The sequence below is a fragment of the Equus przewalskii genome, chromosome 6 (genome assembly GCF_037783145.1).
Source record: "Equus przewalskii isolate Varuska chromosome 6, EquPr2, whole genome shotgun sequence".
Classification (NCBI taxonomy): domain Eukaryota; kingdom Metazoa; phylum Chordata; class Mammalia; order Perissodactyla; family Equidae; genus Equus; species Equus przewalskii.
The window spans coordinates 2,549,400-2,574,905 of record NC_091836.1 but is presented as its reverse complement, the minus strand read 5'-3'; the positions used below and the strand labels follow the sequence as shown (position 1 = coordinate 2,574,905).

Genomic DNA, 25,506 nt, shown 5'->3' with positions numbered 1-25,506 from the left:
CCGGCATGCTAATGACCACCTCCGCGAGCGTCCGATTGGCTGCGGCCGCCCCCTGGGGCGTGACCATGCAGATGAAGGTCGGCGCGCCGGCCGGCGATTGGCTGAGGCGGCCGCGGCGCCGCGTGGGAGGTGGGTAAGTCGGGCTGCGGGCGGGTGCGTCAAGTTCGGCTGCGCTCGGCCGCTCTCGGGACCAATCAGGACGCTTTGAGGCCTCGCTGGGCGGAGCCTCTTAAAGGGCCAGTAGGCGCGGCGCGGGCTCCTTCTCCGCGGCTGAAGGCGAGACTCCCCGCCCCTGCGGGATCCGGGCACCTGCGGAGCCGGTGGGGCCCCGCCCCAGTTGCCATGGGGACGGCGGCAGGTTGCTAGGGAAGGAGTTACGGTCCTTCGGGCCAGCCCCCTGCCCCGGGGCAAGGTGAGACCTGCTCTTAGCACCCTGCAAACCTGGCTGGGAGGTGTCTCATTCATCCACTGGACTGCGGTCCCTGCTGTGGGCCCGCAAGGCTTTCCCCCTGCGGCCGGGGCTTTCCCTCCTGTGCAATGGGGACGGGGGACGCTGTCCGGGACCAGGAGGATGCGATGCTGCGAAGCTGAGACCCGGAGCTGGGCTGGAAGCATTTGGAAGAAGGTGGTGCGACAGGAAGGCTGCAAGGAGCTCGTGAAGATGGAGGGGCAGGAGGCTCTGCCCTGGGATCTTGGGGACCCCCCCCCCCGCCCCAGGAAGCAGCCTGGTCGTCTCCTGACCTGGGCTGGGGCTGGCCCTGCTCCCAGGATCCAGTGGTGCTCCCGATGGCCCATTAGGCCCTAAATAAGCCACCCACATCACCTCTCTACCCTCATCTCCCCCCGCTCCACCCCTCACTTTCCCCACGCCGGCCTCCTCCAATACGTCCATGTCACTCATCTCCACCTCTGGGCCTTTGCGCAGGCTGTTCCCTCCACCTGCAGGGCCCGCCCCTTATCTGCCTGGCTCGCTCCTCAACCTCCTTCAGGTCTTTGGCCAAACGTCCACGAGGCTTTCCCAGGCTTGAGCCCCACCCTATACACCCCGTCTTATTTTCCCCATGTGTCCATTTCCTCCATGTGACCTGGGCAGTTCCTCAAAAGGCGACATAGACACGGAGTTACCGTGCCATCCAGCCATTCCACTCCCTAGGGACAGGCCCAAGAGGATGAAAAACCTGTGTCCACGCAGCACCTTGGACGCGAATGGTCACGGCAGCAGGATTCCCAATAGCCCCAAAGGGGAAACAACCCAAATATCCATCAATTGGTTCAGACAGAAGCAAAATGTGACCCATTCATCCAGTAGAATATTTTCAACCATCAAAAGGAATAAACTGCTGATTCATGCTACGACAGAGATGAGCCTTGACAACATGACCGTCAAAGAAGCAGTCACCAAAGGGCACACAGCGTGTGATCCCCTTGATGCGAAATGTCTGGAACAGGCGCATCCACACACCCAGAGTGGGTTTTTGGTTGCCGGGGGCTGCGGAATTAGTGGCAAGGGAGAATGGGGTTTCTTTTTCAGTGATCAAAATGTTCTAAAATTAGACTTCGGTGATGGTTGCATAATTCCGTAAATACACTAAAGCCACAGAACCGTACCCTTTAAATGGGTGCATTATATGGTGTGTGAATTAAGTCTCAATGAGCCTGTTTTCCAAGAGGCAGCCCAGGGTCGAGGAGGATGAGCGGCCCTGGAATCTTGACAGAGCCGCATTCCTGACCTGCTCTGGTCAGCAGATCGGCTGTGCGATCTCCTCCCTCGCGACCCCTCTGCTCGGTTAACAATTCAGGTGAGACGTCCAAGCCGGAAGACGGGAGGAAGCCCCGCCCTCCGAGCCCCGCCTCCTGGGCGTGATTGACACAGCTGGCGTTGCCATAGAAACCGTCCTTTTCCCCCTCGCGAGGTACCGCGCAAAGATGGCACATCAAAAAGAAAGGAAAGGTTTTGAGGTTGCTTTTGAAAGCAGCTTGGCCCTCCTTGGCAGCAAGAGAAGGGCCTTGCTGCGTGGCTATTCTCTACAAAAAATTAAAGCGTCTTCAGTCCAATTCATGCCAGCCACCCCTTCCTCCACCCCAGCAAGAGACAAGTAGCATTTATCCTCTTTGACTTCTTGTCCTTCATGCATTTATCTAAAAGCACATCCATTTTGCTTTCCAATTATACATCGGTTTGTCTGAGCAACGTGAAACGCTCTTAATTCCGAGCTTTCAGTAAAACCAGTAACCAGAGCTGTCTAAAGTCGCATAATTTTGTGTTGCTCTCTTCGCATTCCTTTCTGTGCTTCCTTTGGAAATCTATACGGTGTGAAACCAGGAAGAATATCCCAATTTGTGGTCCTAGAAATGCGAGCTCCCCGAAGGATCTTAAACATCTTTGTTTCTGAAATGAACTTTGTGAGGCAAATAACGTGCAAATGGATTTCATTTGTACAAAAGGAAAGTGTGCCGTCAGGCCACCGCACCTCCGCGGCGCTCCTCATTATTGGCTTGCTACGTCTCTTACTAAAACTTTTCCGACAAACTGGGAAAATGTCAACAGAAATTTTAGCATCTCATAGTTCTGGGGGCCAGAAGCCCAAGATCGGGGACTCGATCAGGGCTGGTTCCTTCTGGGGCCGGGAGGGAGAGTCTGTGCCACGCTCTTCTAGATTCTGGGAGTCCTGGCCGTCCCTGGCGGTCCTTGGCTTGTGGACGCATGACCCGGCTCTCGGCCTCTGTCTCCACGTGACGTTTTCTCTGTGCTTATGAGTCTGTGCCCACAGTTCCCTTTTTTTTTTTGGCAGATTAGCCCTGAGCTAACATCTGCCACCAATCCTCCTCTTTTTGCTGAGGAAGATTGGCCCTGAGCTCACATCCGTGCCCATCCTCCTCTACTGTCTACGTGGGACACCTACCGCAGCATGGCGTGCCAAGCGGTGCCGTGTCCACACCCAGGATCCGAACTGTCGAACCCCAGGCCGCCAAAGCGGAACGAGCGAACTTAACCACTGCGCCACTGGGCCGGCCCTCACAGTTCCTTTTTATTAGGACATCAGTCATGGGACCAGGGCCCGCCCATTCTAGTGTTACTCATTCAACTGACGACATCTGCAATGACCCTATTTCCAAATAAGGCCCCATTCTGAGGTCTGGGGGTTAGGGCTCCACCTGTTCATTTGGGGGCGCAGCGCAAAGTGCAACACGCTCCTACGCACGTGCACATCCCTGTGTGTGTCCTTGTATTCCTGTAAGTGTGAGGTCACGTCTCGATTTTTCTGATCACAGTGGCCTTGTCCTCCTTCACGCCATAACCTTTCTCCGAGTGTGTCTACATCAGGTGCACGGCAGTGCCTCATTCGCCCCAGGCAGGGTGACATTCCACCTCGTCACCGCGCCACCGCCTGGTTAAAAAATCCTGGCTGACGCTGACGCACCTTCTGGTCCTGCCCGAAGTTGCTCCATCACAAACGTCCCCAACCTGCTGTCCGGGGCCCCTGGATCGCTTTTCCAGGCCAGGCAGAGGGACACGGAATTGCTGGCCTGGGGCGTCTCCCATTTAAATGTTTCCTGCCTATTTGCCAATAGTGGGTGGCTCAACCTTTCTCCCCCCTCCCCGCCCCCAGGAAGAATCAGGGTCTCCCAGGACATCTCAACCTCCTCAGGCTTTTTTACAGGGTGAATTGAATACAGGGGATCACTTTAACAGGTCGTGACGGGAAACACTTCCCCAACAAAGGGGAGTGGGGACGGGGGTCTCAGACCCCCAAGGATGCTGGACCCTCAGAAGCACAGGGAAGCAGCGCTGAGCCCCCGCTGTGTGACTTGAGCAACTTAGGAAAACTCTCTGTGCCTCAGTTTGCCGCTCTGAGAAATGGGATGATAGCCGTGTCTACCTTCATGAGGTTGTGGGCAGGGCTCAGTGAGTTTCATGCACGCGGCTGCTCAGAGCCGGGCCTGACCAGCCAGGGCCGCAGAAAGCATTAGCTCGTCTTGTCCACGAAGGAGAAATCCCCTGATACGGAGAATTTTCTGGTGGATGGCTTCCCCCCCCCCCGGGGCCGATTCGGCCCCCCAGGGGGGGACTGGGCAAGGTCTAGAGACATTTTGGGTTGTCACGACTCGGGGGTGCTCCTGTCACCTGCTGGGCGGACGCTGCGGTGCCCAGGTCCGCCCCCCACCGCAAAGCAGGATGAGCTGCCACATGGCCATAGCGCCCAGCTTGAGAAACCCTGCGTGGGGCCTGGAAGTCCTTACCGGCCTCCCAGGAACCTCCTCCGTGGTGGTGTTCTCACCCCCATTTTACAGAAAGGGAAACTGAGGCTCAGTGGCTGGCATGCGACTGCCTGGGTTTGAGCTTGGCCGTGGCCTTCCCTGCCCACAGCCACCCTGGCATCTAAGGAGGCGTAGGCTGAGCCTCAGAACCCCCCTCCTTTCCCCTCCCCTCCCCTCTCTGCTCCCTTCCTCCCACCTCTCCCTCACCCCAGACCCTGGGCCTGCGTGGCAGAGGATGAAAGCCAGCGTCCCCCCCGCCCCCCGGGATATCCGATGTCCGGCCGAGGGAGGGGGGACGCCAGGCCGGCGTCGGCGTCGGGGCCGCTGGGAACGCTCTGGGGACATCAAAAGCTGTCCCCATCTCTGCTGACCCGAGCCTGTCTGTGCGTCTGTCCTCCCCCTCTAGCATTCATCTCCCCTTCCCGTCATCCCTCCCTCCAGGCAGGCCTTCTCTGAGCTCCCAGGTCCATCGGACACCCCTCTCTGATGTGCCCTCTTCTGGTTCCGGCTCTGGGACAGACCGCCCCACCCCCACCCCCCAGGATTCTTTATCTGACCTTCCCAGCCTCTCTCAGAACCCTCCCATGGCTCCCTGTGACCCGAGGGTGAAGTCCTGACTCCCTGTCATTCCATCTCCCTCCCGGGAGGATTCCTCCAGCCCTGGCACTGACCCTGGAAGGCTGTCCCGGCTCAGACTAGGGGGCTCCAGCCTCGCCCAGCGTGAGGCCAGATCCACTGAATGAATGAATGAATGACACGGGGGGCGGGGGGGGCAGCTCCCCCTGCTGGGCCCCAGGGTCAGGCAGCCTCCCTCCTGCCTCCCCACAGACTCAGGCCCAGGAAATACTAGCTGGCTCCAAGAGGATGAGAACCCAGAGACTTCCACCAACCTCCCCTCCTCCCCGGGTCCGATCTGCCCCAAAGGGCTGCTGGGAGGGTTCCGTGGGTCCCGGACCATAGGGGAGGCGGGTAAGAGCAAGCCCTGAGCCCCTTTTCCCGCCCAGCTGGGCCCGCCCCTCTGAGCCTCAGTTTCCTCATCTGTAGAATGGGCAGGAAGCGGTGTCAGCACTCCTGGGGCCGGGGTGGGACAAAAGGGGACGAGGACCCTACTTCAGAAGCCTAGGTTCCAGGTATTTCAAGCGTCTTTGAGTTCCCTGGGAGCAACCTGACCGGGACGTGCCCTGCGGGGAGGAAAGAATTGACTTTCTTATCTCGCTTATCCGTCCATCTCTCCAGTGCGGTCTACCCCTATCTCCCCCCGCCCCCCTAGATTGCCTCTGAGTCCCCGTGACCAGGCCACACCCAGACTTCAGGCTCCTGTTCATGAAAGAGCGGGTGTGGCAGGGGGGCGGTGTATCACCGCGTGGGGGTCTGCGCTGGGGGTCCCTTGGGCAGCCTGAGCCTCCTGCTTGTCACTGGCTCCCTGTCGTTTGCCGGATTTGCGTCTGCATTTCTGATTCTCTGCCTATATGGCCACCCTTCGACCAGGGGAGAGCTGATGTCAGGGCGGGATGGGGGCAGCCCAGGGAACTGGGGGGGACCCAGAGTCGTCACTGAAGGGGAGGAGGCGGTGCAGAGAAGGCTTTCTGGCTGAGAATATTAAAAGCTGACATTTACGCCACTTTTAACATCCGTCATACCCATTCCAGAGCAGGGAGACTGAGGCCCCCCCCCGAGTTAAGGGAACAGCTGGCAGGGGGTGGGGGGCTGGCTCCGGACCCCACGATTGATTGCGGCTCCGGAGAGCGGGTTCTGAGCCGCTACCCCAGGAGGCCTGGAGGCGGGTGGGGGAACGGTGCCAACGCTTGGGGGAACTTGAAACCGCTTTGTGTGACCCAGTCGTGGGAGGGCCTTTGGCGGGGTTGGGGAGCACCGGCCGGAGTCGCACGCGCATGACTCACCGAACGCCCCTGGGCGCCCGTCCCCTCGCCCGCCCTCTTCCTGGAGGGTTAAATGGGAGAGACACTCGCTCCGCCTCCCCGCCCGGCCGGGATGAGAAAATCCACGTGGGCGCTTGGCACAGTCAGCGCTCATTAAATGCCAGCTGGTGTTATTATTATGATGGTCCCCATTATTATCGTTAATAACTAATTAATTAGAACTAATGCGTCCGATTGGGTCTCTCCGGTCCAGGATGTCATCGGACCCCAAGGGCAGCTCCAACTCAGACCTCCCCCCCCCCCCACGCCCCCAGCCCACTACCTCCTCCCCGGCCCACATGAGGCCTCGGAAAGCTGCAGGCAGGCTGGGGTGGCGCGGGCAGGGAGGCGGGGTGAGGGCGCCCCTGGTGACGCCCCCCACCTCGGTGGGGAGTCCCGCAAACCTCATTTCGCGTAGTCGGGCTCTAGGACCGCGCGACCCCGTCGGTGCCGGGTGTGGAGGCCTGGCTAACCCCGAGGCCACGCCCATCCACCTGGTGATTGGCTCTGGGGCCCCGGCGCGCGGCCCCGATTGGCGCAGGCGGCCGCCGCTCCGGGGATTCCCCGCCCCGCCCGGGCCGGAGTCTGGGGTTCGCGGGTCCGGCGGGCGCAGGCTCGCTCGGCCGGGCGGGCGCGGGGATCGCGGGGATCGCGGGGATCGCGGGGCGGGCGGGCGCGGGGATCGCGGGCCCCGGCCGGGGGCGCGGCCGCGCCATGGTGCCCGGGTCCCCGGCGGCCGGAGCGGGGCCGGCGCCGCGGGCGCTGTCGCTGGCGGCGCGGCTGAGCTACGCGGTGGGCCACTTCCTCAACGACCTGTGCGCGTCCATGTGGTTCACGTACCTGCTGCTCTACCTGCACTCGGTGCGCGCCTACAGCTCGCGCGGCGCCGGCCTCCTGCTGCTGCTCGGCCAGGTGGCCGACGGGCTCTGCACGCCGCTCGTGGGCTACGAGGCCGACCGCGCCGCCGGCCGCTGCGCGCGCTGCGGGCCCCGCAAGGCCTGGCACCTGGTCGGTGAGTCCGCCGCCGGGGCTCGCGCCTGCCCGCCCGCGGGGACCGGCCCGTCTGTCCGTGCGCCCTCTGTCCATCCGCCCGAGGCCTGGGCCTCCCCCCTCTGTCCCCTGGCCTGGGCCTCCCCCCTCTGTCTGTCTGTCCTGTGGCCTGAACCTCCCCGCTCTGTCTGTCTGCCTCATGGCTGCCCTCTGACCTGCAGAGCCCCCTCCACCTGTTTATCTTTCCCTCCAGTGCCCCTTCCCTTTGTCCGTCTGTCTGACCCCGGGGCACCCTGAACCCTCTCTGGGTTGGGCCTGACTGTCCAGCGCCTCCTCTCTCCGTCTGTCCGGTCTGTCTGTCAGGGTGACCACCCAGGATGACTCTGTCTGTCTGAGTGACGGTCAGGCTGCCCAGAGCCACCCCCCGTGTCCGTCCGTCTGTGTGTCCGTCTCCTGCCTCACCTCGGGTGACCTGGTGACCGGGGGCACAGCCCTGGGAGTCGAGCGTCGCGGCCGTGCTGGCTGGCGGCCCTGGGGGCTGCGGGTAGCAGAGGAGGCATGGGGCTGGGCGCCCTGCCCAGTGCATGCTGGTGACACTGCCTGCTGGACCCGGGGCCTGGTGACAAGCCAGCCACTGTCCCTGCAGCTCGGCCGGGCAGAGGCGCCCGCATCCTGGCATCTGGCCGCCTGGCGTTGGGGGGGCACAGCCAGGAATCCCGCCCACCCCCGGAATTCCGGGCGGCGGCTTTCCAGAAGCCAGGGGACAGTGACGCTCGGCCCGGTCACGTTTGCAGGTGCAGCAGTCACCTGTGCAGCCACAGCTGGGGCGGGGTGTCAGGTGTCCCGGGCACTGAGCGTCTCGTGAAACCCTAGCAGTTGGGAGGGGACAGGGAGAGGCGGGCGGCTGGCGGTGGCCACCACGTCAGGGACGGCCGTTGAGGTGTCCTCTCCGGGCTCATGGTGGGGTCGCGGGTGGAGCCGAGCCCAAGTCTCGGAGGTGACCTCGTCCACAATAGTGAGATAAGCTGCTCGATGAGCGACAGGATGGCTTCTGGGCCAGAGAGAGGGGGACCCCCGAGGAGGAGCCAGCTGGGGACAGGGTCCCGGTGGAGGACACCGCGTGTGCAAAGGCCCTGAGGTGGGAGCCCCAGGCATGACAGTCGGCCTGTTTTGTGGGTGGGAGGCCTGAGCTTCCGCGGGGGTCCCTCCTGACCCCGGAGCCAGGACCTGGGTCCCCAGCAGAACCACCCATGTCAATCCAGAAGAGGAGGCTTTGTGCTCATGCAGACGGGCCGGGCTGGGTGCCCCTGCCCCACACCAAGCCCCACCTGTGCCCCTCCCCCACCTCAGGCCAACCCTCGGGCCGAGGATCGGTAGGGAAAGGAAGCTGGCCACCCCTCGTGCTGCCCGATAAGGTGGCTTGAGTAAAGGTCACCTCCGCAACAGTGCCCACTTCTCTATTCTTGCCCCGAGTCTGTGGGTGGTGGGGGGGGACTCTCCCTTATACTGCCCTCGGGGCTCCCCCTCTAGCCCAGGGAGGACCCTCAGCGCCAGACGTGGACGTTCCAGTGGGGTCTGGGCTGGGGCAGGTGGGGGACTGGGCTTCGTAAGCAGCAGAGCTCTGGAGGTGGAGACATTACCTTTGGGGTTTTGAAGGATGAATAGGAGTGTGTCTGTAAACTGACACCCCAGGCCGTTGAAACAGCTTGTGCAAAGCTGTAAAGTAACTCAGCTTTGAGGGGGGCAGGGGTTCAGAGCGGTGGGAACTCTCCCTTTCACACTTGAACTCTTAATTCTCACGCCGACCTTGCGAGCCTCGTATTTTTATTGTCCGTTTCTGGAAACTGAGGCCCAGCGGGCGGAGTCACTCACCGTCGTCCCCAGCGGGCAGCCGAGCCTGGCAATGGTTAACCCATCCGGCCGGGGCAGCACATTCTTTGGAGCTGAGTCCACGGTCAGGCCAGGCCCTGGGGGCCGCTCGGCCTCAGTTCCAGAGAAACAAACGGCAACGAAGGAGGTTTTGCTTTCAGTTCCCGGTTCCAGGCCCCAGGGCGGGCCGAGCCTGGGATGAGGTCACCCCCCGGCTGGGGACGGAGGCAGGCCAGCTGCCACCGGAGAGGAGGGAGGGGGCAGAGGGGAAGGGAGGTGGAGGGGAGAGGAAGGGGAGGCAGGATGCTCGGTGCCCCCTCTGCGGCCCGGTCCCCCTGGAAGCCGTCCAGCTCACACCTGACTCATGGTGACTCATTGCTGTGCCCGTCCCCGTGCCGGGGGCTAGGGACACAGAGGTGACCAGAGGGACTGTTCCCCACCCCACGGAGCCCACGGTCCGGTGGGGGAGGCAGGCAGGAAACAGGCAGATGGACAGACGCAGAATTCCCAGGTGTGCCGAGCGGGGTGAAGGACAGAAAGCAGCGTCCAGATGTGTGCCGGGCGGGGAGGGGACTGCTGGTGACCGGGCTGGTCAGGGAGGGCTGCCTTGAGGAGGTGGCATTTGAGTTGAGTCCCGAGAGATGAAAAGGAGCTGGCCCTAATGGGATGTGAGGGGAAGAATGTTCCAGGCAGAGAGCACAGCTGGTGCAAAGGCCCTGGGGCAGGCCCGGGCCTGGTGTGTTGGAGGAAGAGTGAGGAGGCCTGTGTGGCTGGAGCAGAGGGAGGAGGGGGAGAGAGGGAGGAGGGAGGGCAGGGAGGGGCCTGGGGGGGGCCGCAGGGAGGACGGACGTGGGCTTATTCTGAGCTACTGGAGTGTTCTCCAGGGAGAGGCCCCCTCTTGAGGTGACGGGGACACAAGGCTCGGAGCGCAGGGTCCAGCCGAGACCCCCAGCGTCACCTGGGCCTCCTGACTCCTGGTGGCCCCACAGGACCCTCAACAGGAGCTGGGAGGGAAGGCCCCTCCGCTCTCCGCCTGCTGCATGACCTCAGGCTCTCTGTGCCTCAGTTTCCCCACCTGCCACCCCCCTCCCCTCTCCGCCTGCTTCGTGACCTCAGGCGCTCTGTGCCTCAGTTTCCCCACCTGCCACCCCCTCCCCTCTCCGCCTGCTTCGTGACCTCAGGCGCTCTGTGCCTCGGTCTCCCCATCCGACACAAGGGGCATGGAGCACGGGCTGGCTGGCGGGTGGAGGCCCGGCCCGGCCCGGCTCAGCATCCCGTCGCCCCGCCCGCAGGCACCGTGTGCGTGCTGCTGTCCTTCCCGTTCATTTTCAGCCCGTGCCTGGGCTGCGGGGCCGCCACGCCCGAGTGGGCCGCCCTCCTCTACTACGGGCCCTTCATCGTCATCTTCCAGTTCGGCTGGGCCGCCACGCAGATCGCGCACCTCAGCCTCATCCCCGAGCTCGTCACCAGCGACCACGAGAAGGTGGAGCTCACGGCCCTCAGGTACCTCCCGGGCGCGGGCGGGTGTCGGGCAGCTGTGGCCGCGGGACAAACGGCCGCAGAGTTAGCAGCTGGATCCTTGTGCAGCGTCCGCGGGTCGGGGGTCCGGCTCGGCTTCGCTGGGTTTTCTGCCTCTGGGTCTGTCTCGAGGCTACGGTCCAGGCTTCAGCCCTGACTGGGGTGTCACCTGAGGCCTGGGGTCCCTCCCCCGTGCTCACACAGTTGGTGGCAGACGTGGCACTCAGGGTGGCTAGCTGCTCTGAGGCCAGCAGGACCCTCTCTGATCTCAGGGAAGGGCCAAGTCCTCGGTCTGAGGATCACCTGATTAGGTCAGGCCCACCCAGGGTAACCTCCCTTCGTTGCATCGCTCAGTCTCTTTACCTAGACATGGGAGTGACAGCCCGTCACCTTCACAGGCCCCGTCCCCAAGGGGAGACGGGGTGTGGGGCTCCCCAGGGCCGTCTTAGAATCCCGCCGGCTACATGTGGGTGCAGTTGGCACCCGGCTTATCTGTCAACCTGCTTGCGCTGCTGAAGGGGATTCCGGATATGACGACAATGGGAGCATTTATGGAGCGCCTGCTGTGTGCAGGGCACAGTTCTAGACCCGACATGCGGATCACCTGCTTTAACCCTTGCATACCTGAGAGGCTGTCACCGCCCGAGGCCAGGGTTTGGGCAGAGCGGTGCCCCCAGGACGTGCGCGTGGGAGGGGCACAGGGACAGCACGTGCGCAGGGGCGGGTGGCCGGAGCTGCTCCTGGTGGGCGCCCTGTCAGTGCCGGTTCCTCCTGCTGCCGCAGCGGTGGCTTTCTCGAGGCCCCCGTCCCCACTGCCGCGGCCTGAGTTCCCCATTCCGGCCGCGGGTGGGCTGGAGGCCCCTACACGGGGTTGCCCAACGCCGCCCCGGGGGCCTCTGCCTGCGAGCGCGTCACCGCCAGTCTTGCGCCATCGCACCTGGACCTCCGGGGGAGGCTGTCCCCACTTCCAGGAAGGAAGCAGGCCTGGTGGGATCCAGAGGCCCCCCCGCCCCGTTCTGCCCGGATTCGGATTCGGATTCGGGTGGCGGCCGTGGAGGGGGTGCCGGGGGTCCAGGCCGCGCTGACCCCTGCCCGCCGCAGGTACGCCTTCACCGTGGTGGCCAACATCACCGTCTTCGGCGCCGCCTGGCTGCTGCTGCGCCTGCAGGGCTCTGCGCGCGAGGGGCCCCCCGACGAGGCCGGCGACCACCTGGGGGTCCAGGACGTGCCGGTGTTCCGGGTGAGCTGGGGCCGCGGCGGGCCGCCCCGAGCCCTGCGCTCGAGCTGCGGCCGCTGACCGCCCCCCGCCCGGTCCGCAGACCCTGTCGCTGTGCGTCGTGGGCGTGGGCGCCGTCTTCTCGCTGCTGTTCCACCTGGGCACCCGGGAGAGGCGCCGGCCACCGGCGCAGGAGCCGGACGAGCGCAGCCCGCTGCTGGCCCCGGCCACCGCGCGGCCGCTGCTGCTCTGGAAGCACTGGCTCCGCGAGCCCTCCTTCTACCAGGTACGCTGGGCGGGGGGCGCACGGACACCCCCTCCGCGGGCTGGGCAGGGAGGGCCGGAATGGGCACACGCGCCCCTTCTGCAGTCCGCACCCGGGGCAGACATGACTAATCGATCAGCGTGCTCTTCCCACGGCGCCGGCCCGGGCCGTGGCTACTAATGGATCAGGCGCAGCGCAGGGGCGCCCCCTGCTGGCGGGAGAGCCCCCTGACCCCCAGCATCCCTCTGTCCGTCTGCGCACAGGTGGGCCTGCTGTACATGAGCACGAGGCTCATCGTGAACCTGTCCCAGACGTACATCGCCATGTACCTCACCTACTCCCTCAACCTGCCCAAGGTGAGCGGCCGGGGCGCCCGGGGCGGGGGTGGGGGGTGTCGCCCGCGAGGACCCCGCTGAGCCCGCGCCCGTCCGCCCGCAGAAGTTCATTGCCACCATCCCCCTGGTGATGTACGTCAGCGGCTTCTGCTCGTCCTTCCTCATGAAGCCGGTGAACAAGTGCATCGGGAGGAACGTGAGTGGTGGCCGCCGCGCCCTCGCAGCTCAGGCCCCCGGAACCCCGGGATCCAGACCGCGGCGTGGGCGCCCCGTGGAAGCCCCGGGCCTGGGAACCGGGTTCCTGGATCTCGGGGCTGCAGAGCGCTAGAACGTTCGGCACTGACCACAGGGCTGGGCAGGGGGTGGCCCCGAGACGGAGGTACAGAAGCCTTTGTTTTGTTTGAGTAGCTCTGCGTTTCCATGTGGGCAGCCACTGCCTCCGGTGGCAGCCGCGTGCGACGGCCCGGGCCTAGGATGTCGGCTCCTCGGAGCTCCCGGCACCTCGGGCTCCCACAGTCCCAGGATCCTCTGAGCTCAAAGCTGGGGCTCCTTAGGGACGGTCTAGCTCGACCCCCTCATTCCTGGGAGGAGGGCAGTGGATTGAAGACCAGAGAGGGCAAGCGCCAGGCTCCTGGCGCCCAGCGAGGTGGGCCTGACTGGGGGGCCGGCCTCCTCTGCAGATGACCTACTTCGTGGGCCTCCTGGTGATCCTGGCCTTCGCAGCCTGGGTGGCGCTGGTCGATGAGCTGGGCATGGCCGTGTACGTGGCCGCCGTGCTGCTGGGCGGGGGCTGTGCCACCATCCTCGTCACCTCACTGGCCATGACGGCCGACCTCATCGGCCCGCACACGGTAGGGCTGGGGGCAGGGCCGGGTGGGGGTCGGGGACCGGGGTCCGGCCGTGGGTGCTGACCCCCTGCGCGTGTCCCCCAGCACAGCGGAGCTTTCGTGTACGGCGCCATGAGCTTCTCAGATAAGGTGGCCAATGGGCTGGCGGTCATGGTCATCCAGAGCCTGCACCCTTGCTCGTGAGTGTCACCCATTTGTTCGTTCATTTAGTAAGAGTGTCCTGAGTGTGTGCTGTGTGCCAGGCACTGCCAGGTCTGGGGGTTTGGCGGTTTGGGTTTGGGTCTAGGCGGTTCACAGGCTGGGGAGACCAAGTTGTTCCTGTCCTCAAGCACTTCGTTTATTCATTCAACAAACACTGTCTCATGTGCCAGGGGCTGAGGGCACAGCATACAGGTGTATGGGGGAACGTGAGTGGGCAGGGCTGGGGGAACCTGGAATCTGCGTACCTCCGGCCCTCAGAACGTGGGGTTCCAGACCCCCGAGTTCACACCTTGTAGAAGCCGGGGACCCGGAACCAAAGCCGGCCTGGCGTCTGTGCTCGGCGAGCTGGGGCAGCACCCGCCTCTCCACTCATCGCACTAACCGATGTGTGACGCAGACCAGTGGTGAGGGGTGGGGAGGACACCACTCACGGCCTGGCGGGGCGGCAGGTCAGGGAGGGCCTCCCGGGTCGGGGGACGTTGGTCCTGGACGTCGGGGAGGTAGTTCTGGCAGACGGGGAGGGACAGCCCTGGGGCAGGACGGGGCCTGGGGTGTGGGAGGAGGAGCCAGGGGGATCCTGTGGCTGGAGCAGAGGGAGGAAGGGGACAGAGGGAGGAGGGAGGGCGGGGAGGGGACGGGGCAGGTCGCGCGGGGCCTGGGGGGCCCAAGGAGGGGAGCCTGGAGGGCTGCGGGCGGAGGCGGCGGGACGGACTCGGGCTCCGGGCGCCCTCTGGTGGCGGCCGCGGGGAGGACAGACGGGGACCAGGAGGAGGGGCCGGCGCTGGTCCGGGAGGCGACGCTGGGGGCCCAGGCGGAGGCGGAGCGGGGAGAAGTGGGCGGGCCTGGGGTGGCCTGTGAGGCGGAGCCGCACCGGCTGAAGGTGGGAGGGAGGGGAGGAGGGGGTCGAGGGGGCCCCTGGTGCCGGGAAAGGCGGGGCTGTGCCCGGCTGAGCGGGAGGAAGGGCATGGGGGTCCCTCGGCGTCCGCTCACGGCCGCGCCCCCCCCCCCCAGCCTGGAGCTGTGCTGCAGGGCCTGCGTGGGCTTCTACCACTGGGTGATGGTGGCCGTGACGGGCGGCGTGGGCGTGGCCGCCACCCTCTCCCTGTGCAGCCTCCTCGTCTGGCCGATCCGCCTGCGGAGCTGTGAGTTGTAGCCCCTCCCCCCCAAAAAGCCCAAACAGCCACGCCTGGTGGGACAGGGACAGACGCCCTCACTGACCCCACCGCCTTCTCTTGCAGGGGACCCTGGAGCCCAACCCTGACCCCGCCACGACCCCCCGTGTGGAGGAAGCACGACTGCACATTCCACGTCCAGCTGAGGCCGAGAAGCGCCCTGCCTGGCTGCGGGCCGGCGGGCGAGGGCGGGACACGCAGGACCCTGGCGGCTTATCCCGCTGGGACAGGGCCCCTGAGCTAGGCCCTGAGGTCCCCAGGGCCGTGGGGTCCTCGCAGGTCTGGGGGTGCCCCGGTACAGCTCTGGATGGTCTGGGGCCCTCTCTCTGTTGTGTGGGGGCAGGACGTGAGGGGCCCAGGGCTGTGCCGGGCTCAGCCCCGGTTCCTGGCTCACCCTCGGCCCCGCTGGGGTCTCCCGGCCGCTGCCAGGCCTCTTGGGGACAGTGTGTCACGGAGGCAGCCAGGAGTCCCCACTGGGGCTGCCCAGGCCCGGGGTGCCGGCAGGTGAGCCCAGCTCCTGGCTGCGCCAACAGTGAATAAAGAGCCGCCGGTGGGCGCACAAGGACTCGCTGGCTGTTTGCTGGGACCAGGAGGGGAGGGGACGGCTGGGGCCCTGCGTCCGCCCGGGCTCAGTCACTAGCGCCCCCCAGCTGCCCGCCCATCCCCATCCCGTCCCCATGTGGACACACACACGGCGGCCTGGGCAGCAGGTCTGTATCAGTAAGGGGCCGTGGGGAGAGCTGGGGCCCGCTGGCCGGTGGAGGGACAGTAAGGCTCCAGGTTCCACTGCTGGTACATCTGGCTGGTGTGGCGCGGGCGCTGGGCCGCGGACAGGAACGGCACATAATCGGATGCCCGCCACAGCGGCTCCACCCCGTGCGGGTGTCTGTTGACCACTGCAGGGCCAGGACCTGTCACCTCCTGGCCCCACCTCCGTCCCCGGGCAGGTTCCCCCCTCTGGGGGCCACCCGTCCCCGTCCCCATCCCCTGGCTCGGCCACTCCTCACCGTACTCCTTGCCGGGGGTGGCTCTGTCCTTCCACAGCATGCTGCCCCAGCGCGGGTGGGGTGCCCCGGACTGCGCGGGGACCACCGGGTCGTACCAGGCGGTCTCGCGGAGGCGCAGGGTGTAGGCTGCAGGGGGGGTGGGGAGGGGGGAGGTCATCTCCGCTCTCCGTTGTCCCACCTTCCCTGGGGCTGGCCGGGGGCCCGGGCGCTCACCTGACGGCAGGCTCCGCTCCCGATGGCTGCAGCATCCGTGCCAGCGGGCGTAGGCCTCGCGGTAGGGGCTGTCCGGGGACCTGGGGAGCGTGTACCAGGCCTCACGGGGGTCCGAGTTGGTCAGGCCGGTGTACCACAGCTGGCCGGCCGCGTCGTGCCCCATGGGCGTGTACTTCCAGCGTGTGGCCTGCTTGATGGCCGGCGCCCAGCGGGGCCCCTCCAGGGACAAGTAGTCATCGCTGGGGGCGGGAGGTGGGGGAGGCTGAGCCCACAGCCGCCCTGTCCTCTCCGGGCCTCTGCTTGCCCGTCTCCAGGAGGGGCGTTGCCACGCTGAGGGTGCAGAAGCCTGGCCATGGCACGGGGGCCTGCCTCGGTCCCCACCCGGCCCTATCTGTCCTTCGGCGCTGGTCACCCCCACCCGGGCTGGCAGAGGTGGGCCGGCTGACCCCTTGTGGCCCCCTCCTCTGCCGCTTCGTCCTTGGCTCCCCAGGACCCTCCCAAACCTTTCAGCTTTTCTTGCCTCTTCCCCAGGGGACTCCAGGGAGGGACGAAGGCTCTGGCCTCTCCTGGGATCCTGACCTTGTTCAGCCTCTCAGCCCTGCAGGCCCCTTCCTCCAGGCAGCCCCCTGGCCTGGAGGTGCGTCAGGAGCAAGGGATCTAGGCTGCAGCTGAGTGGGTGCCCGTTGGTTTGGCCTGAGAGCCATGGACTGGGGACACAGGAAAAGCACGTGGGGGTGCCCACGCTCCTGGGCAGCCCTTGGGGAACCCTGTGCCATTGTCCTGCACCCAGTCGTCAGGGGCCAGCTGGGAGTGAGGCCGAGCTCTTGTTGAAAGGAGAAACTATGTAGTTACATGTGTCTGTTCCAGGGGCCTCTGGCGCCAGAGACTGCCCTGGGCTGAAGGCACCAGGAGGGCTTCCCTGAGGCAGAGGGGGCGGCATGTGCAAAGGTCCTGGGGCAGCAGGGGGCCGTTTAAGGAACAGAGGCTGCGGTGCAGACAAGGGAGTGGAGATACACTCATCATGGCAACAATCAAACCTCAGTGAGGTATCATTGATACTAAAAATGAAGAAAAGTGACAAGACCCAAAGCTGCAGAAGCTGCAGGGAAATCTGCTTGACTGGAAACCTCGAATGGCAGTTCCTTCCTGGACACAAAGACGGGCCTGTGCTTTGACCTGGCGAGCTTGCTCCTGGGAAATCCCCCCAGAGGATGAGGGGTCAGCCCCAGGATGGCCCAGCAGGGCTCCGACAGAAGGCTTCCATCTCTGCCTCGCACGGGGCGCCGGCTCAGGGTCCTCGCTCCAGCAGATGATCGGTCATGGAGAACCGGAACCCACAGGTCTCATGAAAGGTGGGGCCTTCAGTTCAGTTGAACGACACAGCAGAGGGTGGGAGAGCAGACAGGCGAACCAGAACAGAGGGTCGGCCCACTGAGGACCAGGCAGGGGAGTCACCCAGTCGGAGCAGCAAAGAGAAGAGTGAAAAATGGTGAAGATAGCACGAGGGGCTTATGGGACGACATCAAGCAGACCAACACTCGCATTACAGGGGTCCCAGAAGGAGAACAGAGAGAAGAAGGGGCAGGAGTCCTGAGGACATAGAGACTGAAAGCTCCCCTAACCTGGGCAGGGAGACAGACATCCAGACCCAGGAAGCCCAGAGGGTCCAAATAAGATGAATCCAAAGAGACTCATGCTAAGACAGATTGGCATCAAAATGCCAAGAGTTAAGGACAAGGAGAGAATCTTAGAAACAGCAAGAGGAGGCCAACTTGTTCCGTACAAGGGAACCCCCGTGAGACCATGGCAGGGTTCTCACTTCGCAGGCCAGAACGGAGTGGCATGTGCTGAAAGGAAAAACTTTCAACCGAGAAAACTACCCAGCTAGGTTATCATTCCGAATTGAAGGGGAGAGGAAGAGATTTCCAGACAAGCAAAAGCTAAAAGAAGTCATCACTACTAAACTGGCCTTACAAGAAATGTTAAAGGGACTTTTTTCTTTTTTTTTTTTGAGGAAGATTAGCCCTGAGCTAACTGCCGCCAATCCTTCTCTTTTTGGTGAGGAAGACTGGCCCTGAGCTAACATCCGTGCCCATCTTCCTCTATTTTCTATGTGGGATGCCTACCACAGCATGGCGTGCCAAGCGGTGCCATGTCCGCACCTGGAATCCAAACTGGCGAACCCTGGGCCACCAAAGCGGAACGTGCGCACTTAACCGCTGCGCCACCGGGCCAGCCCCTAAAGGGACTTCTTTAAGCTGAAAAGAAAGGGCACTAATTAGTAACAGGGAAACATGTGAAAGTATAAATCTGACCAGTAGAGATAAATATGTAGTAAAAATAGTGGCTTAATCACTTATAAATGTAATATGAAAGTTAAAAGCAAAAGTAGGAAAAACAACTAAGTCCAATGATTAGTTAAGGGAGACACAAGACAAAAGATGTAAAATGTGACATTGAGGATATAAAACGTGGTGGGGAGTAAAGATGTAGAGCTTTACACCGGGATCAGGTATCCGTGAGCCTCGTCACCACAAAGCAAACACACACAGTAGATACACACGAGATAACGAGAAGGGAACCTAAGCGTAACACTACAGAAAGTCATGCAACACGAGGGAAGGAAGCGAGAGAGGAAGAGAGAACTGCAAAACAGCCAGAAAACAATTCACAAAATGACAATAAGTACAGCCTATCAATAATCGCTCTAAATGTAAATGGACTAAGTTCTCTGATCAAAAGACAGAGTGGCTGATTGGATAACAAAACATCTATATGCTGCCTACAGGATACTGACTTCAGATGTGAGGACGCACAGACTGAAGGTGAAGGAATGAAACAAGATGTTTCATGCAAATGGAAACCAAAAACCTGGGGTAGCTATTTTCATATCACAGAAAATAGACTTTAAAACAAACACTGTAGAAAGAGACAAAGAGATTCATCATTACATATGATAAAAGGGTCAATCTAAGAAGAAGATATAACATCTCTAAGTATTTATGTACCCAACAGAGAGGCTCATAAATACATCAAATAAATATTAAGAGACCTAAAGGGGGAAAGTGACAGCAAGACAATACTAGTTGGGGAGTTTAATACCCCCAGTTATGTCCATGGATAGAGCATTCACACAGAAAAGCAGTAAGGACACACTGTTGGCCGACCTGGTGGCATACTGGTTAAGTTCATGCACTCTGCTTAGGTGGCCTTGGGTTTGCAGGTTTGGATCCCGGGCGTGGACCTACACACTGCTCATTGAGCCACGCTGTGGCAGCATCCCACATACAAAATACAGGGAGATTGGCACAGATGTGAGCTTGGGGCAAATCTTCCTCAAGCAAAAAGAGGAAGATTGGAAATGGATGTTAGCTCAGGGCTGATCTTCCTCACCATAAAAACAAAAACAAACAAACAAAAAAACTTTTGGAAAAAAATGACACACTGGCCTTGAACAACACATTAGAATAAATGGACTTAAGAGATGTATACAAAACATTCCATCTAATAGCAGCAGACCACACATTCTTCTCAAGTGCACATGGAACATTCTCCAGGAGAGACCCTATGTTAGGCCATAAAACAAGTCTCAGTACATTTAAGAAGACTTAAGTCATATCAAACATCTTTTCTGACCACATGGTTTGAAAATAGAAATTACACTAAGCAAACTGGAAAATTGATACATGTGTGGAGATTAAACAACGTGCTAATGAACAACCAATGGGTCAAAGAAGAAATCTAAAGAGAAATAAAATAACCTTGAGACCAAAAAAATGGAAATACGACATACCCAAATCTGAGATGCAGCAAAAGCAGTTCTAAGAGGCAAGTTCATAGTGATAAATGCCTATGTCAAGAAACAAGAAAAATCTCAGATGAACAATCTAACTTTACACCTAAAGGAACGAGACAAAGAAGAACAAATGAGGCCCAAAGGCAGAAGAAAGAAGAAAATAATAAAGATCAGAGTGCAAATAAATTAAACAGACTAAAAAGATAATAGGAAAGATCAATGAAACTAAGAGCTGGTTCTTTAAAAAGATGAACAAAAGTGACAAACCTGTAAAAAAATGGGAGAGGACTCAAATAAATAAAATCAGAAATGACAGAGAAGTTACAAGTGAAACCAAGGAAATAAACGGTTGTAAGAGACACTACAAATGAGTGAATGTCAACAAATTGGGTAACTTAGAAGAAATGGATGAATTCCTCGAAACATACAACCTACCAAGACTAAATCACGAAGAAACAGAAAATGTGACCAGAGCAATTACTAGTAAGAAGGTTGAATCAGTAATCAAGAATCTCCCAGCAAACAAAAGTCCAGGACCGGATGCTTTCACTGTGACTTCTACCAAAGAAAGAAGATTTAATACCTATCCTTCTCAAACTCTTCCAAAAACAGGAGAGACCATACACTTCCAAACTCATTGTATGAGGCCAGCATTACCCTGATACCAGAATGAGGCAAGGAGGCCACAAGAAAAGAAAACTAGACGCCAATATCCCTGATGAATGTAGATGCAAAAGTCCTCATCAAAATATTAGCAGACCGAATTCAACGATGCATTACAGGATCCCACATCGTGACCCAGAGGGATTCATTCCAGGGATGCAGGGGTGGTTCAACACCTGCAAGTCAGTCACGGTGACAGACCGCCTTGGAAGAATGAAGAATGAAAACCACATGATCATCTCGATAGATGCAGAAAAAGCACTTGATAAAATTCAACATTCTTTCATGATAACTCTCAACAAAGTGGGTACAGAGGGAACAATACCCCAACATAATAAAGGCCACATATGATAGGCTCACAGCCAACATCAAAGTCAACGGTGAAAAGCTGGAAGCTTCTCCTCTAGGACCAGGAACAAGACAAGGATGCCCACTCTCACCACATCCAACCTAGTATTGGAAGTCGTAGACAGAGCAATTAGGCAGGAAAAAGAAATAAAAGGCAGTCAAACTGGAGAAGAAGAAGAAAGCCTGTCACTCTTTGCAGATGACATCATCATATACAGAAAACCCTAAAGACCTCATCAAAAAACTGTTAGGACCAACAAATTCAGTAAAGTTGCAGGGTAGAGAGTCAATATGCAAAGAAATCGACTGCATTTCTATACACCAATAAGGAACCAGCGGAAAGAGAACGAAAGCAACCCCATTTACAGTTGCATCAAATAAGAATAAATACCTAACAATAAATTTAACCAAGGAGATGAAAGACCTGTATATTGAAAACTAGAAGACACTGATGAAAGAAACTGAAGACACAAATAAAGGGAAAGATAGTCCTTGCTCAAGGACTGGAACAATCGTTGTTAAAATGTCCATATTACCCAAAGCAATCTACAGATTCAATGCAATCCCCATCAAAATTCCAATGGCATTTTTCAAAGAACTAGAATAATCCTAAAACCCGTATGGAACCGGAAGAAACTCCAAATAGCCAAAGAAATCTTGAGAAAGGAGAACAAAGCTGGAGGCATCGTGCTCCCTGATTTTAAATTGTATTACAAAGCTACAGCCATCACAACAGTATGGTGTTGGCATAAAAACAGACACATAGATCAACACAACAGAAGAGAGAGCCCAGAAATAAACCCACGCACATATGGTCAGTTAATTTACAACACAGGAGGCAAGAGCAACACAATGGGGAAAGGACAGGGTCTTCAATAAATGGTGTTGGGAAAACTGGACAGCCACATGCAAGAGAATGAAACTGGACGCTATCTTACACCAAACACAAAAATTAAGTCAGAGGAGATCAAAGACTTTAATGTAAGACCTGAAACCATAAAACTCACGGAAAAAAACATAAGCAGTAAGCCCCTTGACGTTGGTCTTGGTGATTTTTTTAATCGGACACCAAAAATGGAAACAATGAAAGCAAATAAGTGGGACTACATCAAACTAAAGAGCTTCTGCAAAGCAAAGGAAACCATCAACAAAATGAAAAGAGAACCTACTGAATGGGAGAAAAGATTTGCAAATCATCTCTCTGATAAGGGACTAATATCCATAATATATAAAGAACTCATACAATTCAATAAAAAAAAATTTGATTAAAAAATGGGCAGAGGATCCGAGTAGGTTTTTCCAAAGACGACACAGAGAGATGCTCGACATCACTAGTCATCAGGGAAGTGCCAATGAAAACCACATGAGATGCCACCGCACACCTCTTAGGATGGCCATCAGCAAAGAGTCGACAGATAACAAGTGGACGTGGAGAAAAGGGAAGCCTGGTGCGTGGCTGGTGGGATGTAAATTGGTGCGGCCACTATGGGAAACGGCATGGAGGTTCCTCAAAAACTAGAATTCTCATACGATCCTGCAATCCCACTTCTGGGTGTTTCCTAGAAGAAAAGAAAAACACTAACGCGAAAAGATCTATGCACGCCCGCGTTCATCACAGCCTTATTTACAATCGTCATGGAAACGACCTAAGTTTCCAACAATGGATGAGTGGATGAAGAAGATGAGGCGTGTGTACATATATATGCAACGGAATATTATTCAGCCAGCAAAAAGGATGAGATCGTGCCGTTTGTGACAAGATGGCTGGAGCTTGAGGGCATTACGCGCAGTGGAATAGAGAAAGACAAACACTGTATGATCTCTTACACGTGGAATCTAGACAACGACAAGCTCATGGATAAGAGAACAGACTGTGGTTGCCAGAGGTGGGGGCGGGGGTGGGAGAGCCCGGTGAAGAGGGTCAGAGGCTAAAAAGAGAAAACGATACGGTGCATTACTGAGGATCGATGACGACAGAAGACGCGATCGGTTTCTTCTTGATGAACGAACAGAAAAGCAGGATGGAAGTTACCACAGTATCAATTCCAGTTCAAGTGACTTTCCTTTTGAACCGTAACATGACAAGAAAACTTACTTTGAAATAGAAACCCTAGTTTAAGGAATATCCATGCTCACATTTTCCACTTGAGCAAACAACTTACATTTACCTGTTTTCTGCAAAAAAAGTTGATTCTAATAGGACCTTTTTAGTCAAGCAGAGCAGCTATAAAGGGTTAAGCATGAAAATAACCCTTGTTAATACTGATAGGAACCTTTCATAATATAAGCCTCACACCAATGAAATACACAGAAGGTGACTTTCTAAGTATTTCTGGCATCATCTTAAGTTTAAAAAAAGAAAAAAAAAAAAGACAGAGAAAAAGCCAGGATTGGCCTGGCCGGTTCCAGATCGTCCGTCTGGGGAACCCCACATCGCCGGGTTTGCCCCGCCAGGGGGATTTCAAGGGACGCCCCACCCTTTAGAAGTGAACGTTTCTGAACTGCAAAAGGCACCTGGTTTGTGAGATGCGCTTAAAACGCTCTAAAATAAGACGCGTGTGAGTCTCTATGTTGCCAATGATCCCTCATGAAAAAACAAACATTATAGCTGGGAAAAATTTTTTTCTCGTGACAAATGAATGCCTTTTGGTCTCGGATCAAGAGATTTCCTTGCATTGAAATAAAAATTAGTGTTAAAAAAAAGTGTCCCCTCTTGCCCCAGCCGCCAGCCCCCGGCATGTGGGCTGCCACCCTCATTTCTTCTGCCCGCTTCCAGGAGGAGGCAGCGTGCGTGGATCTGCCTTGCTCACCGTTTCACTTTTTTTTTTCTTTTTTGAGGAAGGTTAGCCCTGAGCTAACTACTGCCAATCCCCCTCTTTTTGCTGAGGAAGACTGGCCCTGAGCTAACTGCTGCCAATCCCCCTCTTTTTGCTGAGGAAGACTGGCCCTGAGCTAACTACTGCCAATCCCCCTCTTTTTGCTGAGGAAGACTGGCCCTGAGCTAACTGCTGCCAATCCCCCTCTTTTTGCTGAGGAAGACTGGCCCTGAGCTCAATCCGTGCGCATCTTCCGCTCCATTTCACACCTTTCCTTGATGCCTTTCTTTGGACACAGAGCAGAAGCTGCTCGCTCCTGTTTTGAGAGCCGCGTACTCATCCGTTAGTCACTGTAAGCAGTCCTTATTAACAATGCTTTCCAGGGCTGGAAGTCCCCCCAGATTCACGTGCCCTCCCGTGGAAGCAGGGGCGAGTGCAGGACTCTGTGGAGGTGAGGTCATGCTGGGGAGGGTGGGCTGGCTGCACGGCCTGGGCCCTTGTAAGGAGAGGGCATCTGGACACAGACGGGCAAGGTGCGCCATGACGGAGGCAGAGACGGGAGTGAGGCCCCCACAGGCCCAGGGCCACCAAGGCGTGCCAGTGAGTCACCGGAAGCTGGGAGAGACACGGGACAGAGCCCCCTGACATGAGGCCCGGGGGGAACCCCCTGGATCCCTGACTCCGGCCGCCAGAGCTGGGGGAGGACGGATGTGTGGGGCTCACGCAGACACTGGTTCACTCCGTGCTGGGCACAGTGACCACTCCCGTGGGCACAGCCTGGTGCGCTCTGCACGCCAGCTGGGAGCTGGGTACCGGGGTCGGGGGCGGGGAGGGGATGTGGAGCCGCCCGGCTAGGATGCTGGAGTGGTGCAGACGGGCCGTCTATGGGGCCGGGGAGCTGGGCATGGGGGGGGGATGCGGGAGCAGCGGGGTTAGGATGCGGAAGGGCGGCACCGCCCCTCTGCTCCTGCGTCGCTGTGCACCCCTAGCCATGTTGCACAGGGTCCTCAGGGCCTGGTGCCCCCACACCTTGGAGCACTGGGAAGCCCCCCACCCCAGCCCCCCGGCCCAAAGCCGTGGGCTCCCCCTGGGCCGCTGGAGAGAAGCCAGACCCAGGCCGAGCGGCCTGAGACCCAGCGAGCTCGCTCCGTGCGGGGCGGGGCGGGCGCCCACCTGTACAGAGGAGCCGGGGAGTCCACTTCGAGGGTCCCCCGCGGGACGTAGGGCAGGGCAGGGTCCCGCTGCAGGCTCTGCATGTCTGCCTCCGGGTCCCAGGAGCTCTGGCCTAGAAGGCCTGGGGACCACTGTTGACAGCAACAAAGGCCGCCCACCCTGGGTGTCCTGGCAACGGCGCTGGCCAGCCCGGCCCCATCCAGGCCCCTCCCCCGGCTGAGGGCAGAGGCTGCAGGCAGGAGGTGGGGACACCCCTGGGGGGGTCTAGCCGTGAGCCCCGCCTCCTGGTACCTCGAGCTGGGCCCCTCCCAACACTCCCACGGTGGGTCTGCCAGCTGAACGAAGCTTCCCGATTCCCCTCCCGCATCCTCAGCTCCACCCTCCCAGGGCTCAGGCTGGGACCCGAGTCCCCAGCTCCTCTCTTCTCACCCCACCACCATCCAGTCCTTCGTGTTTCCAGAATAAACCAGAGTGAAACCCTGCACACCCACGTTCACAGCAGCCAAAGCTCAATGCCCATTAACCGCAGAACGGATCCACAGTGTGTCCATCCACACGCTGGAGCACAACGCAGCCGTGACGAGGAGCAAGGCCCTGACACAGCCGCACGTGGACGGACCTGAACACACGACGCTCAGGGAGAGAAGCAGACACAGAAGGACACACGGCGTGTGACCCCATTGACAGGAAACGTCCAGAACAGGCAGATCCACAGACAGAGAGCGGGCTTGTGGGGGCCAGGGGCTGGGGAGTGACTGATGGGGACGGGGGTTTCTTTTGGGGGAGATGGAATGTTCTGGAATTAGTGGTGATGGCAGCACAACATAATAAATATACTAAAACCCACTGAATTGTACAGTTTAAGACAGTAAATTGTATGTTATGCGTGTTTTATCA

General features: G+C 59.2%; 2 protein-coding genes across 3 annotated transcripts; one reads left to right on the top strand and one right to left on the bottom strand.

The window, feature by feature from the left end:
- The first annotated feature begins 6,751 nt into the window (after window positions 1–6,751).
- Window positions 6,752–15,158, top strand: MFSD12 (major facilitator superfamily domain containing 12). Of its 2 annotated transcripts, none has more exons than XM_070622554.1 (10): window positions 6,752–7,191; window positions 10,331–10,541; window positions 11,658–11,796; window positions 11,876–12,058; window positions 12,301–12,393; window positions 12,476–12,568; window positions 13,053–13,223; window positions 13,305–13,399; window positions 14,433–14,563; window positions 14,660–15,158. In XM_070622554.1, exons 1-10 carry the CDS (start codon window positions 6,894–6,896, stop codon window positions 14,680–14,682), a joined length of 1,437 nt encoding a protein of 478 aa, XP_070478655.1. In that variant the 5' UTR covers window positions 6,752–6,893; the 3' UTR covers window positions 14,683–15,158. The 2 variants fall into 2 exon arrangements, with proteins under 2 accessions (XP_070478655.1, XP_070478654.1); XM_070622553.1 differs by having other exon boundaries at window positions 6,791–7,191; window positions 10,331–10,545; window positions 11,662–11,796.
- Window positions 15,159–15,290: 132 nt separating this feature from the next.
- TEKTIP1 (tektin bundle interacting protein 1) lies at window positions 15,291–24,819 on the bottom strand. The gene is made up of 4 exons (XM_008506836.2): window positions 24,610–24,819; window positions 15,814–16,052; window positions 15,601–15,726; window positions 15,291–15,489 (listed from the first exon to the last, which is right to left on the bottom strand). The coding sequence occupies exons 1-4, from the start codon at window positions 24,690–24,692 to the stop codon at window positions 15,311–15,313; spliced, it is 627 nt and encodes a 208-aa protein (XP_008505058.1). The 5' UTR covers window positions 24,693–24,819; the 3' UTR covers window positions 15,291–15,310.
- Window positions 24,820–25,506: the final 687 nt, after the last annotated feature.

Bases quoted from the DNA above. Each gene is read 5' to 3' on its own strand.
- MFSD12 (XM_070622554.1), top strand. From the start codon at position 6,894: ATGGTGCCCGGGTCCCCGGCGGCCGGAGCGGGGCCGGCGCCGCGGGCG. The intron at 13,224-13,304 runs GTAGGGCTGGGG...CGTGTCCCCCAG, and splicing joins ACCTCATCGGCCCGCACACG to CACAGCGGAGCTTTCGTGTA. The intron at 14,564-14,659 runs GTGAGTTGTAGC...CTTCTCTTGCAG, and splicing joins GCCGATCCGCCTGCGGAGCT to GGGACCCTGGAGCCCAACCC.
- TEKTIP1 (XM_008506836.2), bottom strand. From the start codon at position 24,692: ATGCAGAGCCTGCAGCGGGACCCTGCCCTGCCCTACGTCCCGCGGGGG. The intron at 16,053-24,609 runs GTGGGCGCCCGC...TCCCGCCCCCAG, and splicing joins TCCCCGGCTCCTCTGTACAG to CGATGACTACTTGTCCCTGG. The intron at 15,727-15,813 runs GTGAGCGCCCGG...CCCCCCCTGCAG, and splicing joins GGAGCGGAGCCTGCCGTCAG to CCTACACCCTGCGCCTCCGC.